Below are 22,718 nucleotides of genomic sequence, written 5' to 3'. Positions count from 1 at the left end.
TGCTATTTACTTAACTCTTAAAGTACTTTTATGCCAAAGACCTTGTAGTCTAGTGGCATTCGTTGTCCCGATTAACACTTCCACATGGATAATGGGAGTCTATTACATTGTAATAGAGTCAGTAGTACTAAAAAAAAGTACTTTTACAATTTATTGTTGTTAATAATTATTTTTTGTTTTATTATTAATATAATGTTATATTATAATGAAATATGCGTAGTTAATAATAATTTAATATTAAAAAATACAATTTCTCAACATAAACGGCTAATTCAGATGTCGTGCTCTACATTACGTACAATAGCTAGCAACTGTTAAGGGTATGTAAATTGAACTTTTAAAATTTGAACTTTTAAAATGAATAAGTTAAGTTAAAAAGTTATTTAGAAAACACTTATAAGCCTGACTTTAGCTGATAAATGATTTTCTAAACACCTCCAAAATAATAATTTACCTATTTAGTTTGACATTTTTTTTCCTTTACAATCTGGTATGCATGTAAAGCCTGATTCTTGAATATTTCATTTCAATGAATTATTACTAATTTCAGATTTTGATGAAAAGGTAGTTACGTTACTAATAAACTACCTAACTGCTGGCTTTCCCTCCTTCACTATCTGCATAAACCTCTCTTAAACCCTACTGTTAATGTTCCTATCTATTTCTGATCTTCACTGCAATTAACACTGCCATGAGATCTCAGGCGAATTGAATCGCTTTTAAGATCAGAGATGGCTATCAATGAAGCTCGTTTTCGCAACTACCTCGTGAATCTCGACTCACAAATGGTGTACAAGATCATCTCCGACGACCCAATTGGCAGAGATTCCGCTAACATTCCCGTCTACAAAGTAGTCCACTCCGTCCTCGATGGCACAATGGTTACTTTTTCTAACGACTTTCTTTGCGTCAAGAAAGCGGCGAATCGCCGCCGTGAAGAAGGCAATTCAACAACAACGTTATTGCACCGAGAAATCTTTACAAGAAACTATGCTTTGCCGTATAATCACAAGAACTTGATGCCAGTGGAAGCCCATTTCGTCAACAGGCTAACGGACGATCTCTGCGTCGTGATGCCGTTCCCGGAACGGGGCTCGCTCCGGTCAATCGTGGCCGAAAAATTCCCGTATGGGTTCCCGGAAGCGTTCATCTCCGTGGCCCTGAGACCGGTCCTTAAGGCGCTGCGGTTTCTCCACGGCGCCAAGATCCTCCACGGCGACGTCACCGCCGGCCACGTTTACGTCAAGAGCGGCCCTCAAATCCTGCTGGGTTTCGCCGCCACGCTTTACGAACACCAAGTTTCCAATCCGGAATGTTCTTCTCATTCCGCTTTACCGGCCACCCAGATTTCCACTTGGGCCGCCGCACCGGAGGCTTACAATAATAGTAATGGTGGGAATGGAAAGGCTGCAGATATTTGGCTGGTGGGAATCACTGCCCTGGAATTGGCTTATGGGGGAATCAGAGTTCCGAATCGCGAGGCCCTTGAGGTTATGATCAGGGGAATAATTGAAACCAAAAGGCTTCCCAAGAATTACCAGTTAGAAGGAGAAAGAAAAGAGGGGATTAAGGAGAAGGGGAAGAATAAGATAATGGAAGGTGAGAGAGGAGAGGAAGAAAGGTCATTTTCGAGGGAGTTTGAGAAGATGGTGGCAGAATGTGTGGCGTGGAACCCTGCGGATAGGCCCTCTGCTCGTAGCCTTCTGAAACATGAGTTTTTCAGCAGGATTAAGGGGTTGAAGAAGTCCGCGTTGAAATCACACTTTCAGCATGTTGTGATTGATGATGAAAACATAATGGAAAACTCCGATTTCAACTCCTCCTCGCCCTCTGACTACTCTCCGGCTGTTAAAAACAGGTAAGCTCAGCTCGCTCTTCAAACTTATCAACCCTTCTTTACTTATAATTCAAACACATCTTTCATCTTAACTAAAGCCTAAACATATTTTTTTTAGACCTTTTGCATTCAGCTTGCTCTTGAAACTTATCAACCCTTCTGAAGTTATAATTGAAGCACGAGTTCTATGTGGTGTTTGATAAATAGCTTAGCTCTTAGCTGATTGTGTTAGTGAATTTGACTAATTGATTGTAGAAAGATATTTGGTAAACTGATATCTGATTACATGCAAAACGATTTTATCAAAAAGTTGTGGAAAAATCTGGTTTGAGTAACTTTTTGAATTTTAACATTTTAGAGCAATAAGCTGTTACAAAAAGCTAATTAATCAAACACTTACATTGAATATTTAACTAAGTCAAACAACTAATAGTAGTCAAATAAGTCAAAATTAGATGATAAGTTAACTATGTTAGCAAACTGGGCCTATGTTGCATGGGAGTAGACCTTTTGCATGGGGAACGAACTTTTTAGACATTTTAATTACATGGGGAACATACTTTTTAAACATTTTGCATGGGGTTACTCTTATACCAAATCGCTCAAAATATGCTTGTGTTCTATTTTAACTAAAATGCTAAATTGATACTTAGATTTATTGCACATTTATGCGAGTGTATATATTGAATGTTCAACAGTTATCGTTATACTACGTTTATACATTGATGTGCTACCTTGCTATACTGCTATGAGTCCCACCAATAATATAATCTTCCTAAGCTTGTGTACAATGATGTTTCTGTAAATTAAACACTTTAATTTGTTTTAAGCAAGCCTGGCCTGATTAGATTCTGGGATAATTTACTTTACTGCATTTATATATGGTATGATATTAAGGAGGCCGAAATCTCACATTTCAATCCCTGGCCGGCCTGATGAAAGCTTTGATAATGAGTTTGATGATGAAGCACTTGATCTCAACTTCAATTTATTCCCCACCAGGTAGGTATTTAACAAAAAAAAAAAAAAAAACCTATCCAATTAACTCCTCATATATATATATATATATATATAAAATTATTGTTTATTGCTAATTACGCACAAATTTCACATGTGGTGTACAGTCTAGAATCTTACTGTGATATCGTTAAAGAAGTACCACTGAAGTTGCGGTTTTTCAAGACGGCCAAGAGGTACGTATAATGTAAACAATTAGCTAATTCTGATCTTTAAACCTCTTCTGATCTGATCTATTATTGAACTTGTTTGTATAGAAAATTGTTTGAAGATGATGAATATATGGGGGATGATGAAGAAGAAAGATCAGAGAAGACATCGGTGAAGCTGAGGCCAATCAGGGCCAATCAGACCCTAAGGATAGGAACAGAGAGAAATAATAGTGTTCAAACCCCAGAATTATTTGATCAAAATATGGGGGATAATGCCTCACAAAAATGCAATATACAGTAAATAACAATGCTGACAAACAGGAGAAAAATAATCACTGACCTCCTATTAACTAGAGGATTTGAATACTAAAATGAGATCCAATATTTGAATGCATGAATGGAAGTAGCCAGCTACAATCATTATTGTGTGAACCATACTACTATCAAATAATGTACATTCAATACATAAATAATATAATTTTTAGTATATTAAAAATGTACATTGTATCCAGGGAATATATATTATTTGAGTACTGAAAGTGTACTATTTTATATAATGTACATTCAGTACACGAATAATGTACTTTTAATATATTAAAAAAATACTTTTTTTTATAAATATACCTTTTGTTATGTTCCACACAATAAATTGACTGCTAGGTAGCAAAGGGCTTCAATTTTACGTTAACTGACTTTCTCCAACATCATATCCCTCCCCTTGAGCGTGTTTAACAATATTGGACTACGTGTGAGGTTTAATTTAATTTAGTGAAATAATGAACCAATTGATTTATACTAGAAACATATAAGGCTTTTAAAACTCGATTTAATATTTTGCAATTCGGTTGTTATGCTATGGACTCGGATCTACCTTACAAAGTAGACTCATTTTTATGTTTACAATTTTAGAACTCTATGCTTATAATTGTAGAACTCTATGTTCATAATTTTTTAGTAATGTAATTTTGTATATTGAGATCTAAAATTGTGAATATAGAGTTCTAAAATTGGAAACATACATTGAGTTCTAAACTTATGAACACAGAGTTTTAAAATTATGAACATGGACATAGTCTACCTTGCAAGGTAAATCCCGGGTCCATATATATGAGAAAAATAATACTAGTGGAAAGCATATAATGCCTAAGCTATTGAGTAAGAAAAGGAGTTAATTCCATTTTTGGTCCTAGATTTATATGTGACAAGTCACTTTTAGTCATTTTTTATCAGAACATCTACTTTTGGTCCTAGTATTATTGTGACATGACCATTTTTGGTTCTCCATCAACAAAATCATTAAAATATAGTTAAATACAAGGACATTTAGATTTTTTTTTATACAAAGTAGGTTGATCCACTATATTTTTATGTTTATTTTTTTTTTGAAAAAATCCATAATTGAAGACTGAAATGCCCTTGTATTTAACGACATTTAAACTGTTTTGTTGATAGAGGACTAAAAATGGTCATCTTACAATAATATTAGGACCAAAAGTGGATGCTCTGAAAAAAAAGGATTAAAAGCGAACTGTCACCTATAAGTCTAAGACCAAAAATGAAATTAACTCGTAAGAAAAGTAACCACTGATTTCTATCTCTCCAATTTTTTATAAGAATTGGAAGAATGGGGTGGAAAATGAATTTGGAAAAATGAATTTAGTAAACAACTTTTCCAATTTTTCTTTTTCCACTTCTCCAATTCTCCATTTCGTAATATTGTACATAAAATTAATGTATTCTCAGAATAAAATATTACGGAGTATAAAGTTTCTAATATTTAAAATAAGACATTTATAGGTCTAGCAAAAAAAATTGAAGAAAAATGCTATTTCTATAAATCTATAACAAATTGTTTCCTACAAACTAAAAACTATATATTATTATTCTTAAATTTATGTGTTTGATCAAGAGCAAAAATATTTTTGGGACATAATTAGGGGGTGTATTCAATCATGACTTTCATAGACTTTTAAAAACTTTTACTAACTTTAAAAGTTTGGCGGTATTCAATTTAGACTTTTAAACGACCCCTAAATCTCACAACTAGTTGTTCCCAATGCTCATATTCTGCCTCTTATTTTTTAGATTTTTAGAATTTTAAAAGAAATTCATTATTGAAAATGCTCTCTCCAACGCACCACTGGATACTGGCCAACGCCCACCGGAAGTTCAAGAAACTCTTTGAATGTAGCAAGAAAAAGACCAAGCTTTCAGAATCCTCAGCTGCAAATGTCTCCAACACCACCCAACTGGACTTTGTCCCGGAGAAGCTAATGACAACGACAAGAAGCCAACCCAAGATAGACGCAGCGACATTGCCTACAACGAACTATAGCCAGGTCCTTAAGGGCACTAAGGAGCACAACCAAGAAGAGGAAGATGAAGACGACAACATCTCGGACGACGATGATATGGATGACGCTGAGGACCCGGATTGCCCAAGAATCCGAGTTACCAAGGAGGAGAAAAAACGACTCAGACGGCCATGACGACAGTCGTTGATCATTCGGCTCCTGGGAAGACTGGTAGGGTACAACTACCTTATTCGACGGTTTCAGACGATGTGGAAACTGGAATGAAACATGGAGTTGATTGATCTAGAGGGAGGCTATTTCATTGCTCGTATCTAATTGTTCAAAAGTGAGAGCCAAACTTTAATCCTTCAAAGAACAATACTGAAAAGATTCTTGCATGGGTATGCCTACCAACCTTGCCAATCGAATACTTTGAAGATGATTTTCTTTGGAATATAGGCAAAAAGATCGACTGTCCGAGGATGATGATAATGGAGGGGGTGAAAGTGGTTTGCTGGAGAGGTTGCGTGACATATAGAGGAGATGCAAAGAGTTATGGTATCAAGTTGCTAATCAGCTGGGTTTCTCATATGAGGAGAGATTGAGAAAGTTACAAGAATTGAGAGCTGATCTGGAAATGGAAATGGCATCCTACAAAGATGGACGAGCTTGGGGAGCTGGGGTTGCACTTGTGGTCTTTAAGGATGTATATACAACTAAGGCCTTCCACATTTGTGGATTTTGCACAGGTTTTAAGATAAAATGGGGTGAGGTGGATGAAAGAGAGGGGAGAGAGAGTGTGTCAGTGAGTCTTGCAGGAGGAAGGAATTTTGTCCCCTTAAGTGGGGCCACCAAAGAAATACAAGCTTCATACTTATCCACGTAGAGTGCATTTTGCTTTTTGTTGACATTTTTTTGTTTCGTTCTGATTTTCTGACATTTCGTGTTTTTTTTTTCTTCCTTCCATCACTCCCTAGTTGGAGTCTTAATATTTGTGCAAATAAGAAGGCACTTCAGGATCTTCGCAATGAGAAGAGAAGGCCATATGGAAGATTCTTTTATGTCATAGAGTTGCAACCTCATAGAAATTAGTGGAAAGTAGAGAGAGCGCCACTGGCAACTGACATATATTGGAATCATCTGGGATCTACAAAGTTCTCGTTGAAATTGCGCAGGGTGTTTGTAAATACATGCCTGCTGTTGATGCTTTTGTTTTGCAATTCCCCCCTTGCCATCATTAGTGCCATTGAGAGTGCATTGAGAATAATTAATGCAGAGGCAATGGATAATGCGCAAATGTGGCTTGCTTGGGTGCAGAGCTCAAGCTGGTTTGCGACCATAGTCTTTCAGTTTCTACATAATGTTCTTTTTTTGTTAGCATGTACATCATCATCCCATCAATTCACATTTATCTTTCTAAATTTGAACGACATCTTACTGTGTCTGGAGAGAAAATAGCGGCATTATTGAAAATGTATGGAGAGCAAAGAGCGGCGTCGGCACTACAATGGCGGGCGATCTCACCGCAGTGGCGTGCCAAATAGCGAGGAGCTTGGAGACAATCGCGGTGGGTCCCGGCATGCGCCTGTGGTCGCTGCGAAGCTTAATTAACACAAAGATGAGGAGGCATGTGAGGGCTCCGATGGCGGAGATGTTAAGTGGGTACTGAAAGGGTAAAGGGAGGAGACCAGAGTAAAAAGACAAAATTAGCCCTGCCTCAGACAGCCGTTAGACGGAATATTTAACGCTTGGACCAAAAGTGAAACATGTCTAATAAATGTGAACTCAATGTGACAAAAATAATTAAAGCGGACTAAAATTGAAAACGCGCCCCAATAACCGTAGGACCTAAAAAAGAATTCACTATGTAAAATGCAAAAGAAAAGAAAAATCGGAAACCCCTTTTCGGAGCATACATAAAAACAGAAAAAATATATGTGCACTTGACCGACTGCCATTGAAGCTGTGTGTACCAAGCAGTTTCTGCTTCTGACAATGATAATAATAGTTTAAGAAAGTTGATGACCTCCTCCTGTTCTCTGTGTGTCTCTGGTTCATTATCTTTGCATTTCCTTTCTGGGCTCTTCAATAGTTAGTTCCTTGAAGTGGAATTGATTGAGGAAGTGGAAGTTTTCGGGGGTTGAGCTTAATCAACCTGGTCAGTAGTCGCCGCCTCCAATCTCCACTCTCGCCCTCCAGCCTTCTCGCCTCTTGGTTTCTCCTTCGCTCTACAGAGTACAGTCCGCTGTCCGCCGTCCGCCGCGAAACAGAGGCCGCCAGCGCCTTGCCCTTGGCCACCGTGAACCAGACACCGGAGCTCCTCCACAGACTTCGACGAGGGCTCCTCCTCCGGTCACTTCCAAATTCAAGGTAGGTGTTTCAATTTCTTGTTAGATATCTGTGTGTAGAATCAAGACATTGTGTGTCTCAATTTGTTGATTTATGGTTTTCTCACTGATTGTGTATTAGTAATTCATATAGTCATGCAAACCTGGCTTCCAGTATCCAAGCTATTCAATTGATTGCCATTACTGGTGTTCCAGAAGCGAATGCAGCGGTCTGGTGTTCAAATGTTGAGATTTTTTTCTTTTCTTTTTAGGGGGTAAGAAAGAATAAATAAAGCAAATATTGAATAGCTAAACTATAAAGGGGAAGAACTTTTCTATACAAGTTAGACAGCTAAATACTTTAGTAAGTGAAGGGCAGTGATTGCTGAATTTTTCTCTTGATCCAACTGCTAAGCCATCTACTTAGTTTTTCAAGATTACTGTAAAAGGATTCTGATTAGAAAATCCAGAAAAGTGTTCCATTGCCAATTGTTGCATTGGGTATGTTGATTTAATGCATTGGGTATGCTAACTTAGCAGAAGGTTGGCATTGTTTTTACTTAAATAACTGTTAGTTTGCCTAAATTTTTCTGAGGACCAATATTTAAGAATTATTCTTCTGTTCAGATCTGTTTATACCAATTAGCATGTATGATCTTTGAAGGGTAGGTGTAAGTTCTACCAATTAGCATGTATGATTTGTTTATACCAATCATTTTTGTTGGATTTATATGCTGTACTACTGAGTGGAATATGAGTAATAAGAAGATCAGAAGGCTGTACATGTTTGTGTGTGCTTTCATGTGTTTCTGAAGCAGAATAAAAAAACAGAACAAGATTAGTTATTGCTGAGTAATTTATATTGGTTCTTGTGCAGACCGGAAAAATTGGGTGCACTGGAATGGAACAAGATAGTGAATGATCATCAAGGATGGAGGCTTTTCACTTGCATATGGTTGCATGCAGGGGTTGTCCATTTGCTTGCTAACATGTTGACTGTTGAGCTTGACTTTTATTGGAATTCGCCTTGAGCAGCAATTTGGATTTGGTATGACTTCCTTTTCTCTTTCATGTTAGAATATTTTCAATCTTTAAAGGATCTTGTAAGATTGGGAAAATGAATCTTCAACCATTATGTCACTGAAACTCGTGCTCTACATTTCATTTTTTGCTTGATTTATGAGCATATTTCTTGAGGATTGCTGGAATTTAGGAGTCTTGTTGAGAATTGGACTTCCTAAACCGAACTAAATATCGAGCCAAACCAATTCCGAATTTTTTCAAACCAAACCGAGCTATAATATTAAACCGGATGGTTTCATTTTTTTTTTTTTAACCGAACAAACCTAAACCGAAAAAACCGAACCGAATATCGAAATGCCCACCCCTGGTCGGGATCACCAGTGGAGGGGAGATCAACGGACAAGGGCTGAAGTTTGTGCAGAGGGTCGATGAGTGGAAGAACGTGCAGAGGTATACTTTCGGGAAAAAACTGTGCTTTTTTATTGTTTTCTGGCAATTGTTGAGTATATAATATATGATATATATAAAATATAAATGTGTAGTTTCACTATGGCGCATCAAAAAATATTCGGTCTGCACATTATACATATATTTCCTGGCAGAGCTGAACAGATTCACCCAATTTAGGGAACCTAAAGGGATGCTCAAGAAATCTACTTCTTTTTATGGTACCAAACATTTTCTTTCTTCCATCCTGAAGATCCCATGGATTTACCTCCAAAAACAAACCTTGCATTCTTCCCCTCCAAATGTTTCGATTCTTGAAGCTCTATGCTCCGATGGTGACTTAACAGAAGCTTTGATTGAGATGGGCAAACAAGGAGTGAAGATGGGTTTCAAGGACTATAACAGTCTGCTAAACGAATGTATAAAACAGAGGGCGATAAGGGAAGGGCAAAGGCTGCATGCCCACATGATCAAGACGCTTTACCACCCTGCTGTCTTTCTCAGGACTAGGCTGATTGTTTTCTATGTAAAATGTGAGCTTTTGGGGGATGCTAGATGGGTGTTTGATGAAATGCCTGAGAGGAATGTGGTGGCTTGGACTGCGATGATTTCTGCCTATGCTCAGAGAGGGAATTTCTTTGAAGCTCTCGATCTTTTCGTTCAGATGTTGAGATCAGGTAATTTCTTGTGAGGAATCATTAAGATTACACTTGATTCAGCTATATTGGAATGAGTGGGCATTGGTGTATAGTACGGTTCCCTGTGATCATAAGACTAAATTCATCTGTTTTGTCCGCTGCAGGAATGGAACCAAACGAGTTCACTTTTGCCACGGTGCTCACATCTTGTATGGGTACATTTGGTCTCCAATTCGGAAGGCAAATCCACAGTCTCTTGATCAAGACTCCCTTTGCGTCTCATATGTATGTTGGAAGTTCACTTCTTGATATGTATGCCAAAGCTGGTAGGGTACACGAAGCTCGACTTGTGTTTTCAGGTCTGCCAGAAAGGGATGTTGTTTCCTGCACTGCCATGATTTCGGGCTTTTCTCAACAGGGGCTTTACGAGGATGCTATCGACATATTCTGTAAGTTGCAGGGAGAAGGAATGCCATCTAACTATGTCACTTATACAAGCCTGTTGAATGCAATATCTGGACTTGCTGCAATTGAACATGGCAGACAAGTTCATGGCCATGTTATCAGATCAGAACTACCTTTTTATGTGGTCCTTCAGAATTCTCTTATTGACATGTACTCCAAGTGTGGAAACCTCATTTATGCTAGAAGGATATTTGACAGCATGTCTGAAAGAACTGTCAGCACGTGGAACACCATGCTCGTTGGTTACAGCAAACACGGGATGGGAAGAGAGGCAGTTGATCTGTTCAGAAAGATGAGAGAAGAAGATGAAACTAGCCCGGACAGCATCACGTTTTTAGCTGTGTTATCGGGCTGCAGCCATGGAGGAATGGAGGAGACAGGCCTGGACATCTTCAATGAGTTGGTTGCAGGAGAGAACAAGGTTGATCTTGGGATGGAGCACTATGGTTGTGTTGTTGATTTGCTTGGCAGATCCGGCCAAGTAGAGAGGGCTTATCAGTTTATTCAACAGATGCCTTTTGAACCGAGCACCTCCATTTTGGGCTCAGTTTTAGGTGCCTGCAGTTTTCACCTGAATGTCGACATTGGTGAACTCGTAGGCAATCGCCTCCTGGAAATCGAGCCAGGATGCGCGGGGAATTATGTCATCCTTTCTAACATATATGCATCTGCAGGAAGGTGGGGAGATGCAAGAAGAGTAAGGAAGTTGATGGAAGAGAAGTTAGTGGTGAAGGAGCCAGGAATGAGCTGTGTTTAACTGAACTAAACCCTGCATAGCATTTTATCCTAGTAAAATGTCAACTAGGATAAGCAGAAGAAGAGGAGGGAAAAAATGCTGCTTTAGCCTGTGGGACATTGGGAGAGTTTATCGGGGTCTGATTGAGATTCAACTGAATTAGTCTCATTCTGCAGAACACAGATATTACAGTACGTTTAGTTCATGGAACAAGGCAGAACTGAAATACCTTCTCGAGACTAAGCTGTGATTGCTTTTGCACCAATAAAAAGGTTTGCTTGTCATTCTTGCTGATGTTTAAATTTTTTGCTTGAGGAGCTTATAGTGTATTAGTGTAAGCATAGGCTGAACCTCAAGAGGTCTTAGGTTTAATATCCGTTCAAGCTCCCGATTAACTTTTTGCTTTACATGGATTCCCAGTTTTGTGTCATCTTGGAAGCCATTCTTGTCAATTCAGTGACAGATGACATCTTGTTCACACTTCTTACTCGATGTAAACCAAAGAGAATTCTGCGGTTGTTCCTTGTTAAAAAATGGACTGATGTTATCCTTTTTTTTTCCCACCCTTTTGGTTGAATAGGTCTCTCATCTGGTAAAACATCATAGAAGTAGATAATCTTTGTTAAGAATCCCACATTGATAAAATAAGAGAGTAAATATGCCTTTATAAGGCTATGGGTTAGACTAGCTAAATTGGTTGGATTCAATCTTTTAGTGTGGTTTGGCCCATGTGCATTATAGCCCAGTTCAGTGATCCTAGCCCAATATTAAATTATAACATGGTATCAAAGCCTGTTCGGTCCACTTTGTGTACACCCTGGTTATGGGTATTGTTCGGTCCACTTTGTGTACACCCCGGTTATGGGTATTGGTGGTGGCGTCCAGAGCTTTCGTTTCAAGGGGAGGGTCCGATCCAATTTCAAGTGGTCAACCGGTTAGATGGTGGTGGCGTCCAGAGCTTTCGTTAGATTCAAAATGGCCCGGTTGTCCACTTGAGGGGGAGCGTTAAGAATGGCCCGGTTGTCCACTTGAGGGGGGGACCGGTTAGATTCAAAATGGCCCGGTTGTCCACTTGAGGGGGAGCGTTAAGAATGGCCCGGTTCAAAATGGCCCGGTTGTCCACTTGAGGGGGAGCGTTAAGAATGGCCCGGTTGTCCACTTGAGGGGGGGACCGGTTAGATTCAAAATGGCCCGGTTGTCCACTTGAGGGGGAGCGTTAAGAATGGCCCGGTTCAAAATGGCCCGGTTGTCCACTTGAGGGGGAGCGTTAAGAATGGCCCGGTTGTCCACTTGAGGGGGGGAGCAAATGGCCCGGTTGTCCACTTGAGGGGGAGCGTTAAGAATGGCCCGGTTGTCCACTTGAGGGGGGGACCGGTTAGATTCAAAATGGCCCGGTTGTCCACTTGAGGGGGAGCGTTAAGAATGGCCCGGTTCAAAATGGCCCGGTTGTCCACTTGAGGGGGAGCGTTAAGAATGGCCCGGTTGTCCACTTGAGGGGGGGAGCAAATGGCCCGGTTGTCCACTTGAGGGGGAGCGTTAAGAATGGCCCGGTTGTCCACTTGAGGGGGGGACCGGTTAGATTCAAAATGGCCCGGTTGTCCACTTGAGGGGGAGCGTTAAGAATGGCCCGGTTCAAAATGGCCCGGTTGTCCACTTGAGGGGGAGCGTTAAGAATGGCCCGGTTGTCCACTTGAGGGGGGGAGCAAATGGCCCGGTTGTCCACTTGAGGGGGAGCGTTAAGAATGGCCCGGTTGTCCACTTGAGGGGGGGACCGGTTAGATTCAAAATGGCCCGGTTGTCCACTTGAGGGGGAGCGTTAAGAATGGCCCGATTCAAAATGGCCCGGTTGTCCACTTGAGGGGGAGCGTTAAGAATGGCCCGGTTGTCCACTTGAGGGGGGGACCGGTTAGATTCAAAATGGCCCGGTTGTCCACTTGAGGGGGAGCGTTAAGAATGGCCCGGTTCAAAATGGCCCGGTTGTCCACTTGAGGGGGAGCGTTAAGAATGGCCCGGTTGTCCACTTGAGGGGGGGAGCAAATGGCCCGGTTGTCCACTTGAGGGGGAGCGTTAAGAATGGCCCGGTTGTCCACTTGAGGGGGGGAGCGTTAAGAATCCCACATTGATAAAATAAGAGAGTAAATATGCCTTTATAAGGCTATGGGTTAGACTAGCTTTTAGTGTGGTTTGGCCCATGTGCATTATAGCCCAGTTCAGTGATCCTAGCCCAATATTAAATTATAACAATCTTTATAGGAATTTGAAAGAGATTACGGGGAATTGTTATCTAGGTGGGTAATCTTTGGGGATCAGGCTGTTATTCATATCATTGATTGTTGCCCATATCATTAGGTGATACAGCAGGTTCTGGTCAGGCCGTGCTCTTAAATTTGGTCAAATATAGGTTGAATAGCTGAAGCCTGGTGCTCTTAAATTTTGAAGACATTGTTAGCTGGCATTCAAATTAGATGTAAAAGGAGGTTAAGTGTGAAGAAATTTCACCCACTGTGGTCCTGTGGAAACACTCTTTGGTGCATAAGAATTAAGATGTGTGACTGGGTGTGGGCCCTAATCCTACCTACAGATGGAATTAAATTCATTATTCTTATTATATATAGTCATAATACATTTAATTTTAAAAACGAATGTGTTTGGTTTAAATGCATGGTCAGAATTTTATTGTGCGCTGAGATAATGTAGTGGCACCCATAAAGAAACCTTATGCATGATGATGTTTGGCAACATTGAAGAACCCATGCCTAGAACTCTAGAAGGGGCTTTCCTTCTCTTGATTAACTGCTAAGTGCTAACTAGCTATAGAATACTAAGACTGCCTACAAGAGCCTTTTCTTCGATCTGATTTGCTCTGAGGTCCTTGACTAATTGGATATAATGCTTTTATTGCCTCTATTATCCTCAGTCCTTTTTATTATGTGAAACCATTGCAAAGAGAGGACGCTTCCCAATGCTACAGAGATCATCATTGCATGCTATCCAAGCCATTGCTAAGGCACTAACATGATTTCTCAAGTCCATTGATATTTAATGAAAGGTTTCATTGATCAACTGCAATGATATTTAATGTTAGTTCTTATTCCAAGAATGTGAAAATACAATTCGATGCTTGAATTGTACTTTGTGTAAAAACATCACTATTTTGTAGGGCAGAATCTTGGTCAAAAATAGTAAACTAAATAGTATAGAGTACAACCATCTGTCTTTAGTAGGTAGAACAGTGTTTCACTTTGGAAAAAGCTTAGTTGAAGGTATCCCATAGTGTCTTGTGGTTCTGCATCTCCCTGGTGAATTATTGCTAGGTCTCAAACTATGCTAAGGTTCAAATTCAACCTTATAAGCTATAGTTCACAGCTAAAGTATATGCCATTCTTTCTCCACCTTGAAAGAAGCTTGTAGTGGCCATTTCATAATAAGGATCAACTTGGTGTAGTAACCAAGAGTTCATCCCTGGGATCAAATTCTTGGAAACCGGTTATGTTGCATACATTTTCTTCCAGAATCCATGCATGGGAGTCGTATACACCATCTCTGACCTTTATAATAGGTCTTTAGGACAATTCTTTCATTTAGATGGCACTCGGTAAGTCGGTAGTTGGCATTCAACTTGCTGAAAGTCATTGCTCCTTTTTAAGCCTATAAATCCATTTCCCTTCTAACTTGCTAATTTCGTGATCATTTCCTTTGCAGATTTCAGGTGCTGGATGAGATCATTAACCATGTCTAATACCTACAGCGCCAAGTGGAGGTTAGACTTAACGGATCATTCATCTAATTTATCATTGATGAAATGTCTTCACTAAAATACAACTGTCTCAGTTACAAAATTGATGAAATACGAGGCCTTTAAGTCATTTTTTGGTGATTTTTTCGATAGTTGTTACTCTAAGAGATGGTATAGTTGCTGAAACGCTATAACAGTCCTTGAGTTGAAGTTTAGGTGGGTGGTGTTTCGTATATCATAGATGGTTGGTGGTAATGCAAATGGAAGATGGGGGATATTTTATGCTAATAATCGGGAAACGAATATAACGTACTCCTGCAGTTAGGCCTATTGTTACAAATCTACTATCATATGAGGCTACAGTGTGTTTATTTCTTCGTTCTTTTGATAAGTGGCTGTTGCCTGTTGGTAATCCTGCTCATAAAATTTAAACTTTACGATTGTTGGGTCGTATTTAATGCTTTGTTGCTTTAAATTTTTTTCCTGATTGAATGTTTATTTGTCTACAGTCCTTATCAATGAGAACTCGCAGTTGTTAACCCAAGAATCGATTTTAACGTTGATACTCTCTTTGCTGCTGAAGTAAGTACGATGAAACCCTTTAGTTGTAATAGCTATTTAAGAACTCCCGGTTTTAGATTAGATCAATGACACCATTTGTGATGATATTTCGCTAGGTTAGCTAATATTGCAATTTGCAATAAGCACACTCGAAATCGTTTACACTTTAATATTGTTATTGCCCTCACTCAACCAAAAATTATTTTAACCAATCAGGTGAATTGTGGACCACCTCACCTATTGCATCAGACATCTGTAAAACATTTACACTCTGACATGTTCATATGAATATCTCTCACCATACCCATAATGTTGCTTGCCTTTGGAGTAACCTTCCGTCATTGTCTGAATAGGTGGGTCCCTATATTCATAAACCGCAAGATGTCTGAATAGGTGGGTCCCTATATTCATAAACCGCAAGATGTAAAACAGTATCACGAGCAACTATATTCAACTTGTGAACAAGTTAAGGACTGTTGTTTTCCCCCAACAAACTTAAAGACTTCCATCCTTGTTTAATTGGAGATGTCCATGCATGTAATTTATAGTTTGCGTATAGCATTTATTGATCAAACTATTGTTTAATTCTTAACATTTGCAGACTGGTTCCCCAATAGAAAAGTAACTTTCTGGGCATGATCATGCCATCGATGTGGCCTGAGTAACAAGCCAACGGAAACAGGCAACCTTATCAAGAGCTATGGCATTTCGATGGACTTCATCGACCTGTGTGGAGTAGGGAAGACGGGAACTCACTATTAACTTACGACTCAACAAATCCAGGTGCATACCAAATCTATTATCCCATTATTACGGGGGGTGTATTCAATCAAAACTTTGAAGTAGTATCAGAGGTGATATAGTACAATTCCCTGTCCCATCATAAGACAAATTAATTTGTTTTGTCCACTGTAGGAATGGAGCCAAATGAGTTCACTTTTGCAACAGTGCCACGTCTTGTATGGCTACGTTTGGTATCCAATTCGAAAGGCAAATCCATAGTCTCGTGTTCAAGACGCCCTTTACGTTCCATATGTATGTTGAAAGCTTACTTCTTGATATGTATGCCAAGGCTGGTAGGGTACACGAAACTCGACTTGTGTTTGTAGGTCTGCCAGAAAGGGATGTTGTTTCCTGCACTGCCATGATTTCGGGCTTTTCTCAATAGGGGCTTTACGAGGATGCTATCAACATATTCTGTAAGTTGCATGGAGAAGGAATGCCATCTAACTATGCCACTTAATTATATAAGCTTTTTGAATGCAATATCTGGACTTGCTGCAATTGAACATGACAGACAAGTTATCAGATCATAATTACCCTTTTATGTTGTTCTTCAGAATTCTCTGATTGAATGTAGGATATATAATAAGCTACTGTTCTCTATTCCCAGATCAAGTAGCATTCATTCTGTGATGTGATGAACTCACCTCAATGGAGGTCCATAATGATACAAGATATGGCAAATTCAATTTCTATCCATAAAAACTACAACTGGCTGTATATGACAATCATGAAATCCCACAGAGGTCTTGGTCTTCAGATACGGAGTCATTACCTAGAATGTGTACATTTTGAGGAGACAAGACAATTTTATGTATTTTTAAACCTAGACTTATTTTAGTAAAGTACTCATAGGATTATTATGAATTTGAATTTCCATAAAAAGGTAATGCCATTACCTTTCTTTCATACTTTCTCTTTCTTTTTCTTTTAATTGGAGAGAAGGCAATGACATTGCATTCTTTCCCCTCTCAATTTCTTTTAATTGGAATAAAAAAAAGAGCAATGACTTTGCCTTCTTTCCCTATCTATTTCTTAAATATTACTACGTATATTATACTTATTTATTAAATATTAAACAATATCAATAAAAACATTTTTAATTTTAATTATGTATTAGTACTGCGATAAAATGCACGGCAGTAATAACATAATTTGATGATTCTTTTATTAACTATTTATTTATTAATTTGGTTATTTGTATTAATAACATATTCATGTTTGTCTCCTCAATTATTTTAAAAGTGATAGTTTTCTTGCTTTAATGATAAATGAACATTTTAGCCTTAAAATAAGCATTTCATTTATTTTATTCTACCTATTTTACCTTTTCTCCTCAATTATTTTAAAATTAGTAGTTTTCTCGCTTTTATGATAAATGAACATTTTAACCTTAAAATAAGCATTTCATTTATTTTATTCTATCTCTTTTACCTTTTCCCTTAGTTAAAAAGAATGTTAATTGTCCAATTGAAAATGTCATCTAAGGAGGGAAAGATTAAAAAGAAAAATTTTGGAGGCCTGAATAACATTACTCTATCAAAATATACAACATTTTTTAAGTATGTAACTAAAACTATTTAAAGGTTAAGAAATTTAATTGCAAATCTTACCATTATTGTGGCATACATAAATAAATACTTTTTGTTTGTTTTATAACATCAATAATGCACAATGGTAGAGTTCTTATTTATGCCCACCAGAGTTACGTTCTTCTTATTTTAGCCTAAAGCATTGTTAAATTTGTGCACGTATTAAGTAGTGTGAAGCAAACAGTAAAACATCGTGGACGGCAGGATTCGAACCTGCGCGGGCAAAGCCCACAAGATTTCTAGTCTTGCCCGATAACCACTCCGGCACGTCCACCTACGTGTTATTATCATTCTAATTATGTTATTCATAAGGTGCATGCATACAAGAGACAGACATTGTGTTTGTCATTGATTTTCAAAATTTTATTTAAATTTTAAGCTATTTTATGATTTAAATGTGCAACTAGCTAGTGTAAAGGGTAGGGAACAATGAAATGTCGTTGTGTAGTGTATGTGATACTTTTTTTTTTATTTTTTTTTATTTTTTTTATTTTTTTATTTTTTAAATTTTACGTCCAATGTTTAAAAGATGATTTTTATTTTATTTTTTTCTTTCATTTTCCTTTTTAAATTTCCAAAGTTTAAAAGTTGAAAAGGGGATGACTTTATTATTATTATTATTATTATTATTATTATTATTATTATTATTATTATTATTATCAGTATCACTATCACTATCACTATCACTATCACTAGTATTATACCCGTGCGATGCACGGATGGAAGTAAAACTATTATGTAATAGAAATTATTAGAATTTATTGTAATGCAACAAATGATACAAAAACTTTATGAATAGGAAATTATTATTTAAGATTATAAATTTACAAATTACTAAAAACTTCATGGTACACAACATTAGTAGTATAATTACTACTCTCTCGGCCTTCAAGGTGCCCGTTACGGTCCTCGAACCGATTTGTGGGAGCAAGGTGCCCACTACGACGGTCGGAAAAAACGCTAGAGGGCGGTCGGAAAAAGCGTTATGGTCCTCAGACTGATCTTTTTGGGTGTATAGTGCCCACTACGGGAGCAAGGTGTCCGTTACGGTCCTCGAACCGATTTGTGGGAGCAAGGTGCCCATTACAACGACGGTCAGAAAAAATGTTATGGTCCTGATCTTTGGACTTAGAGCCCACTACGGGAGCAAGGTGCCCGCTCATTTTCCCGGGTATAGGGCGTTGGAAGTAAGGTGCCCGTTCTATTAAATACTCGAGCCCACCTGTTCGAAGCTACGACTGAGCGAAGCTAAACTTTTAAAAGCATGTAAATTTTGCTTTGTCCCTTTGTAAGTGGTGCACGGTCATGTACATAAACTAATCATGTACGAAGCCCGATTAGGTCGGCATTGCCACCATCGGCACTGTAACACCCCTAAATCACGGACTGAGATAAAGCAATAATCTTAAGATAAAGCTATGGATACCTCAATACTTAAATAACAGCAATGCGGAAGCGAAACTATAACATAGGCGGGGTGCTACGTTACATCTAAGTCCACAAGGCCTAGATGATAAGGCTAGTTCCACATAGTCAAATAATCCTGAAACGGAAACATAATACATCCATTATTACAGTCAACCAAGTTCTAAGGCACGCATGCCCAAATGTCTAATAATCCAACTATTAAGCTAGAACATAAAAGAGGAATAGAACGATAAATTAGCACGCTCACGTACCGGTTCTACTCCATACCTGAAAAACATTTAGAAATATTAGCAAAGGAATGCTAAGTAATACTCAATTCACACTCGTAAGAATACAATAATATACCATAGCGTTGTAAATAGGTTTTACACACGTATATAGAATATATGCCAACGAAACCATCATTATTTAAATATCAGGAGACTCAACAACAAATAAGCTGAATGAATCATAAACCAAAGACATCTCAACAAGCTCAATATCAAGGAATGAATCCACAAGACCACAATTCAATAACGAGACACTCAAACAAGGTACAACCTTAACTGGATAACAAATAAGTGTAACCAACCAATCCATAGACTCAATTTACTCCACATAGAGTGACACAACCAATAACACAGAATAGGGCTTAGGGTTGTTCCAACCTTTTCTCCACATCCATCCGTAGCACCTGTCCATCCGGGTTCCCCAGTCCATCCGAAACGCCCGTCCAACCGCTCACACCATATAATAGAGCCGTAGCTCATAGCCTCCTATCCAAAAGCCTCCAATCCAAAATAGCCTCCAATCCACAATATAATCATATATCATAATATCTAAAAACAAAATAAGTGTTAATACAGGTTATGTCCTCAGGTTTTTGTCCGTGTTGTTACTGCTGATCTGATAGTACATTGTGTTATCAATATTGTACATAATATTTTTAAGGACAAAAATGCCCCAGAATATTCTGTTACTGTTAAATACCATTTGTAACTACGTTTCTTCCTTCATCTTCCTTCGTGCATAAGAATTTGAAATGTTTCCTCCTTCATCGCAATCTGAGATGTTTCCTCCTTCATCGCAATCTGAGACGTTTCCTCCTTCATCCCCTAAGAATCTGAGTCTCAATCTACTATCATAATCAACGGGATAAGTTTCTCCTTCACTTCCTTCATTTTCACCCTAATAGTAAGCACAAATTCTGATCAAGGATTTAAGCAATCAAAGGAAAAAACAAGATATTTGAAGCAGCGATTGAGTTGAAGGATTGAAGCAATTACAGGGACTCAATGGGTTTGATCATTGATCGCGGCTCAAAGTTCAGGTGGAGTGATGATTGCATGGTTTCTTCTAATTTTATTCGTCAAAGGTAAATTTATTGATTAAAGCATAATTTTTATGTAGATGTTCTGAATCATTGTTATTGGTTGCAAATTAGATGCATTTGTTATATAATACTGGTTATAATTATTGTAATTGTTAGTCGGAGTAGTATGTTTAATAAAATCCAATTATTTGGAGTTCGCGCATACTTGTTCCACTGTGATTGCTTAGAAAGCACATAAAAATTTCAGAATTTTTAAATGTTATAAATGGAAGGAATTACTGGGTGTGTAATTTACCTTTATGCTTTATTTGAAAAATCACAATTGTCCAGCTAATGCTTGCCAGATGAAAGTGCAGATTAAGATGTCTGTTACAATTTACTTGTTGTGTTTTGTAATGTTTGCAATTGCAAAGGTGTGGGGAAAAAGGAATTATGTGTGTGCTTAGTTGCAAAACTATTACATGGGTGTCTAATTGCATGGTCTTGGGAAGGGATCATAGTTCTCATTATAGACCATGATCATCACAGATTCTGATCTTAGCATCTTAATGTCTAAAATTGAGGCCGGCACTTGATTATATTCTGCCACTGTATGTGTCTTTCTGGTGGTGACTGAGAAACATGAGAAATACAATAATCTATGCATTCTGTTTTGAAGTGCCTAACCATCCATGAAATCCTACCTTTTTTTTTAATGGTCTGCTATGCTTTTACATATACCTCCCACACTGGCAGGCAATATAAGTCTTCTCCATCTGTAATTGTAATTGGTGGAGGTATTTCAGGCTTAGCAGATGCACGTGTCCTCCAGAATGCATATTTCAAGGTAGATTGAATTCGTTCATCTTATCCTCATTGGCTGGAACTTACTTTTTTTTTTTTTTTAGTTAGAAACAATAAATACTGGATATTTTGTGTTTTAGTGTGCTCCTTTTTATTTTATTATATATTTATATTATAGATCACTACCTTAAGAAAGCATATTTNCTTTTTTTTTTTTTTTAGTTAGAAACAATAAATACTGGATATTTTGTGTTTTAGTGTGCTCCTTTTTATTTTATTATATATTTATATTATAGATCACTACCTTAAGAAAGCATATTTTGTTTCAGGCTACATGGTGACAACTCTGTACTGTATGACCATGATCTTGAGAGGTAACTTACCTTTCACCAGATCATCTATGGTATCAGTGCATTACTTATGCACTTCTGGATAATCTCAATCAAAGTTTTATTTACACTTATTTATTATTATTATTATTATTATTTACTTTTTTGGTGATTCAGTATCAGTTTTCTTACATAAGAAAGTACTCTTTAGTTGCTATACCCATAGGGTGGCTTAAGCCTAACAGATTGATACAATGAGCTTATATTTGGTTTAGGTCCGGAACAGATTTAGAGTGATACTGGGAAACATGATTATGGAATTGAGAATTAATACTGCTTCATCTTTAACTTAGTTTTTACCCGTTGGGTTATTTGCGCCACTATTTTAGTCTGCTACACATATAATCCAATGCATGATATATATGATTATATTTGCAGTTTTATGCCCTTTGGTATTGATGGCAAGCAAGTTCCTCAACAGTTGTTGAAGTTGGATGGAGATGCATTTAGAAAAATTGTTCCCAAAGAGGTATGCTTTCCTTGAATTATTATTTCTATTGTTCCCAAAGAGGTATGCTTTCCTTGAATTATTATTTCTATTTTTTACTTTTATAATCTTCCATGAGCTGTTTTCTTATATTAATTGTGATGATCCATTTTTGGCTCCTATAGACTGAGAAAGTGAGGGATGAACATAGTCAAGACATGTCAGTTTAGCAAGGAATATCAATCGTACTGGACAGATATCCAAAACTAAGGCAAGATGGACTTGCCGATGAAGTGATGCGGTGGTACATATGCAGAATGGAGTCATGGTTTGCTGCAGCTGCAAACTCAATATCTCTAAAGACTTGGGATCAGGCAAGTTATTGTAAATTGTTTTTTGTTGTTTATTATATTACAATATGATGATTGTATCCCAAATTGAGGTAGTTCCATACTCCGTATAAAGTATGTCTTCTATTGCCAATGGCTCAATGCTTATGCTAGCTTTTGATTAAGTTCTTTCAAATTCCATGTGCAGAAAAGAGTATGGGTGATGGGTAAATACGCTCAAAGGACTGACCCGTATAGCCGCTCCGACAAGAAGTTACCCGACCAGTCCGTCATAGCCATCAACCCGACCAAAATAAATCACTTGTGATCAACCGTACCGCCCGTATCGATAAGCCATGTGACAAAAATGCTCTCGGATCACCCTTGGAGTCGCCCCGATGAAAACACACTTGACCGGTCTACCGTAGGATGACCGATCTAC

The 22,718-nt window shown here is 38.0% G+C and overlaps 2 protein-coding genes and 1 non-coding gene across 4 annotated transcripts; 2 read left to right on the top strand and 1 right to left on the bottom strand.

Annotated features, from left to right (window-relative positions):
* The first annotated feature begins 731 nt into the window (after nt 1–731).
* On the top strand, nt 732–3,307 carry LOC116029789 (serine/threonine-protein kinase BLUS1-like). The gene is made up of 4 exons (XM_031271831.1): nt 732–1,858; nt 2,735–2,839; nt 2,962–3,030; nt 3,112–3,307. The coding sequence occupies exons 1-4, from the start codon at nt 732–734 to the stop codon at nt 3,305–3,307; spliced, it is 1,497 nt and encodes a 498-aa protein (XP_031127691.1).
* A 3,967-nt stretch (nt 3,308–7,274) lies between these two features.
* LOC116029395 (putative pentatricopeptide repeat-containing protein At3g13770, mitochondrial) lies at nt 7,275–16,883 on the top strand. 2 transcript variants are annotated; one of them, XM_031271383.1, is made up of 9 exons: nt 7,275–7,670; nt 8,505–9,100; nt 9,193–9,774; nt 9,900–11,208; nt 14,639–14,696; nt 15,182–15,254; nt 15,835–16,016; nt 16,149–16,432; nt 16,627–16,883. In XM_031271383.1, the coding sequence occupies exons 2-4, from the start codon at nt 9,079–9,081 to the stop codon at nt 10,955–10,957; spliced, it is 1,662 nt and encodes a 553-aa protein (XP_031127243.1). In that variant the 5' UTR covers nt 7,275–7,670; nt 8,505–9,078; the 3' UTR covers nt 10,958–11,208; nt 14,639–14,696; nt 15,182–15,254; nt 15,835–16,016; nt 16,149–16,432; nt 16,627–16,883. The 2 variants fall into 2 exon arrangements, with proteins under 2 accessions (XP_031127243.1, XP_031127242.1); XM_031271382.1 differs by having other exon boundaries at nt 16,149–16,883.
* Nucleotides 16,884–17,800: 917 nt separating this feature from the next.
* TRNAS-AGA lies at nt 17,801–17,882 on the bottom strand. Its single transcript has one exon. It is a non-coding gene; the product is annotated as a tRNA-Ser (tRNA).
* Nucleotides 17,883–22,718: the final 4,836 nt, after the last annotated feature.

The sequence above is a fragment of the Ipomoea triloba genome, chromosome 9 (genome assembly GCF_003576645.1).
Source record: "Ipomoea triloba cultivar NCNSP0323 chromosome 9, ASM357664v1".
NCBI classification, from domain to species: Eukaryota; Viridiplantae; Streptophyta; class Magnoliopsida; order Solanales; family Convolvulaceae; genus Ipomoea; species Ipomoea triloba.
Note: the sequence above shows the minus strand (reverse complement) of the source record. Positions and strands in the feature narration are given on the sequence as shown.

Coding starts and splice junctions, on each gene's coding strand:
- LOC116029395 (XM_031271383.1), top strand. CDS start 9,079: ATGAGTGGAAGAACGTGCAGAG. Junction 9,101..9,192: donor GAGTGGAAGAACGTGCAGAG/GTATACTTTCGG, acceptor ATAAATGTGTAG/TTTCACTATGGCGCATCAAA. Junction 9,775..9,899: donor CGTTCAGATGTTGAGATCAG/GTAATTTCTTGT, acceptor TGTCCGCTGCAG/GAATGGAACCAAACGAGTTC.
- LOC116029789 (XM_031271831.1), top strand. CDS start 732: ATGGCTATCAATGAAGCTCGTTTTCGCAACTACCTCGTGAATCTCGAC. Junction 1,859..2,734: donor TCTCCGGCTGTTAAAAACAG/GTAAGCTCAGCT, acceptor TATGATATTAAG/GAGGCCGAAATCTCACATTT. Junction 3,031..3,111: donor TTTTTCAAGACGGCCAAGAG/GTACGTATAATG, acceptor TTGTTTGTATAG/AAAATTGTTTGAAGATGATG.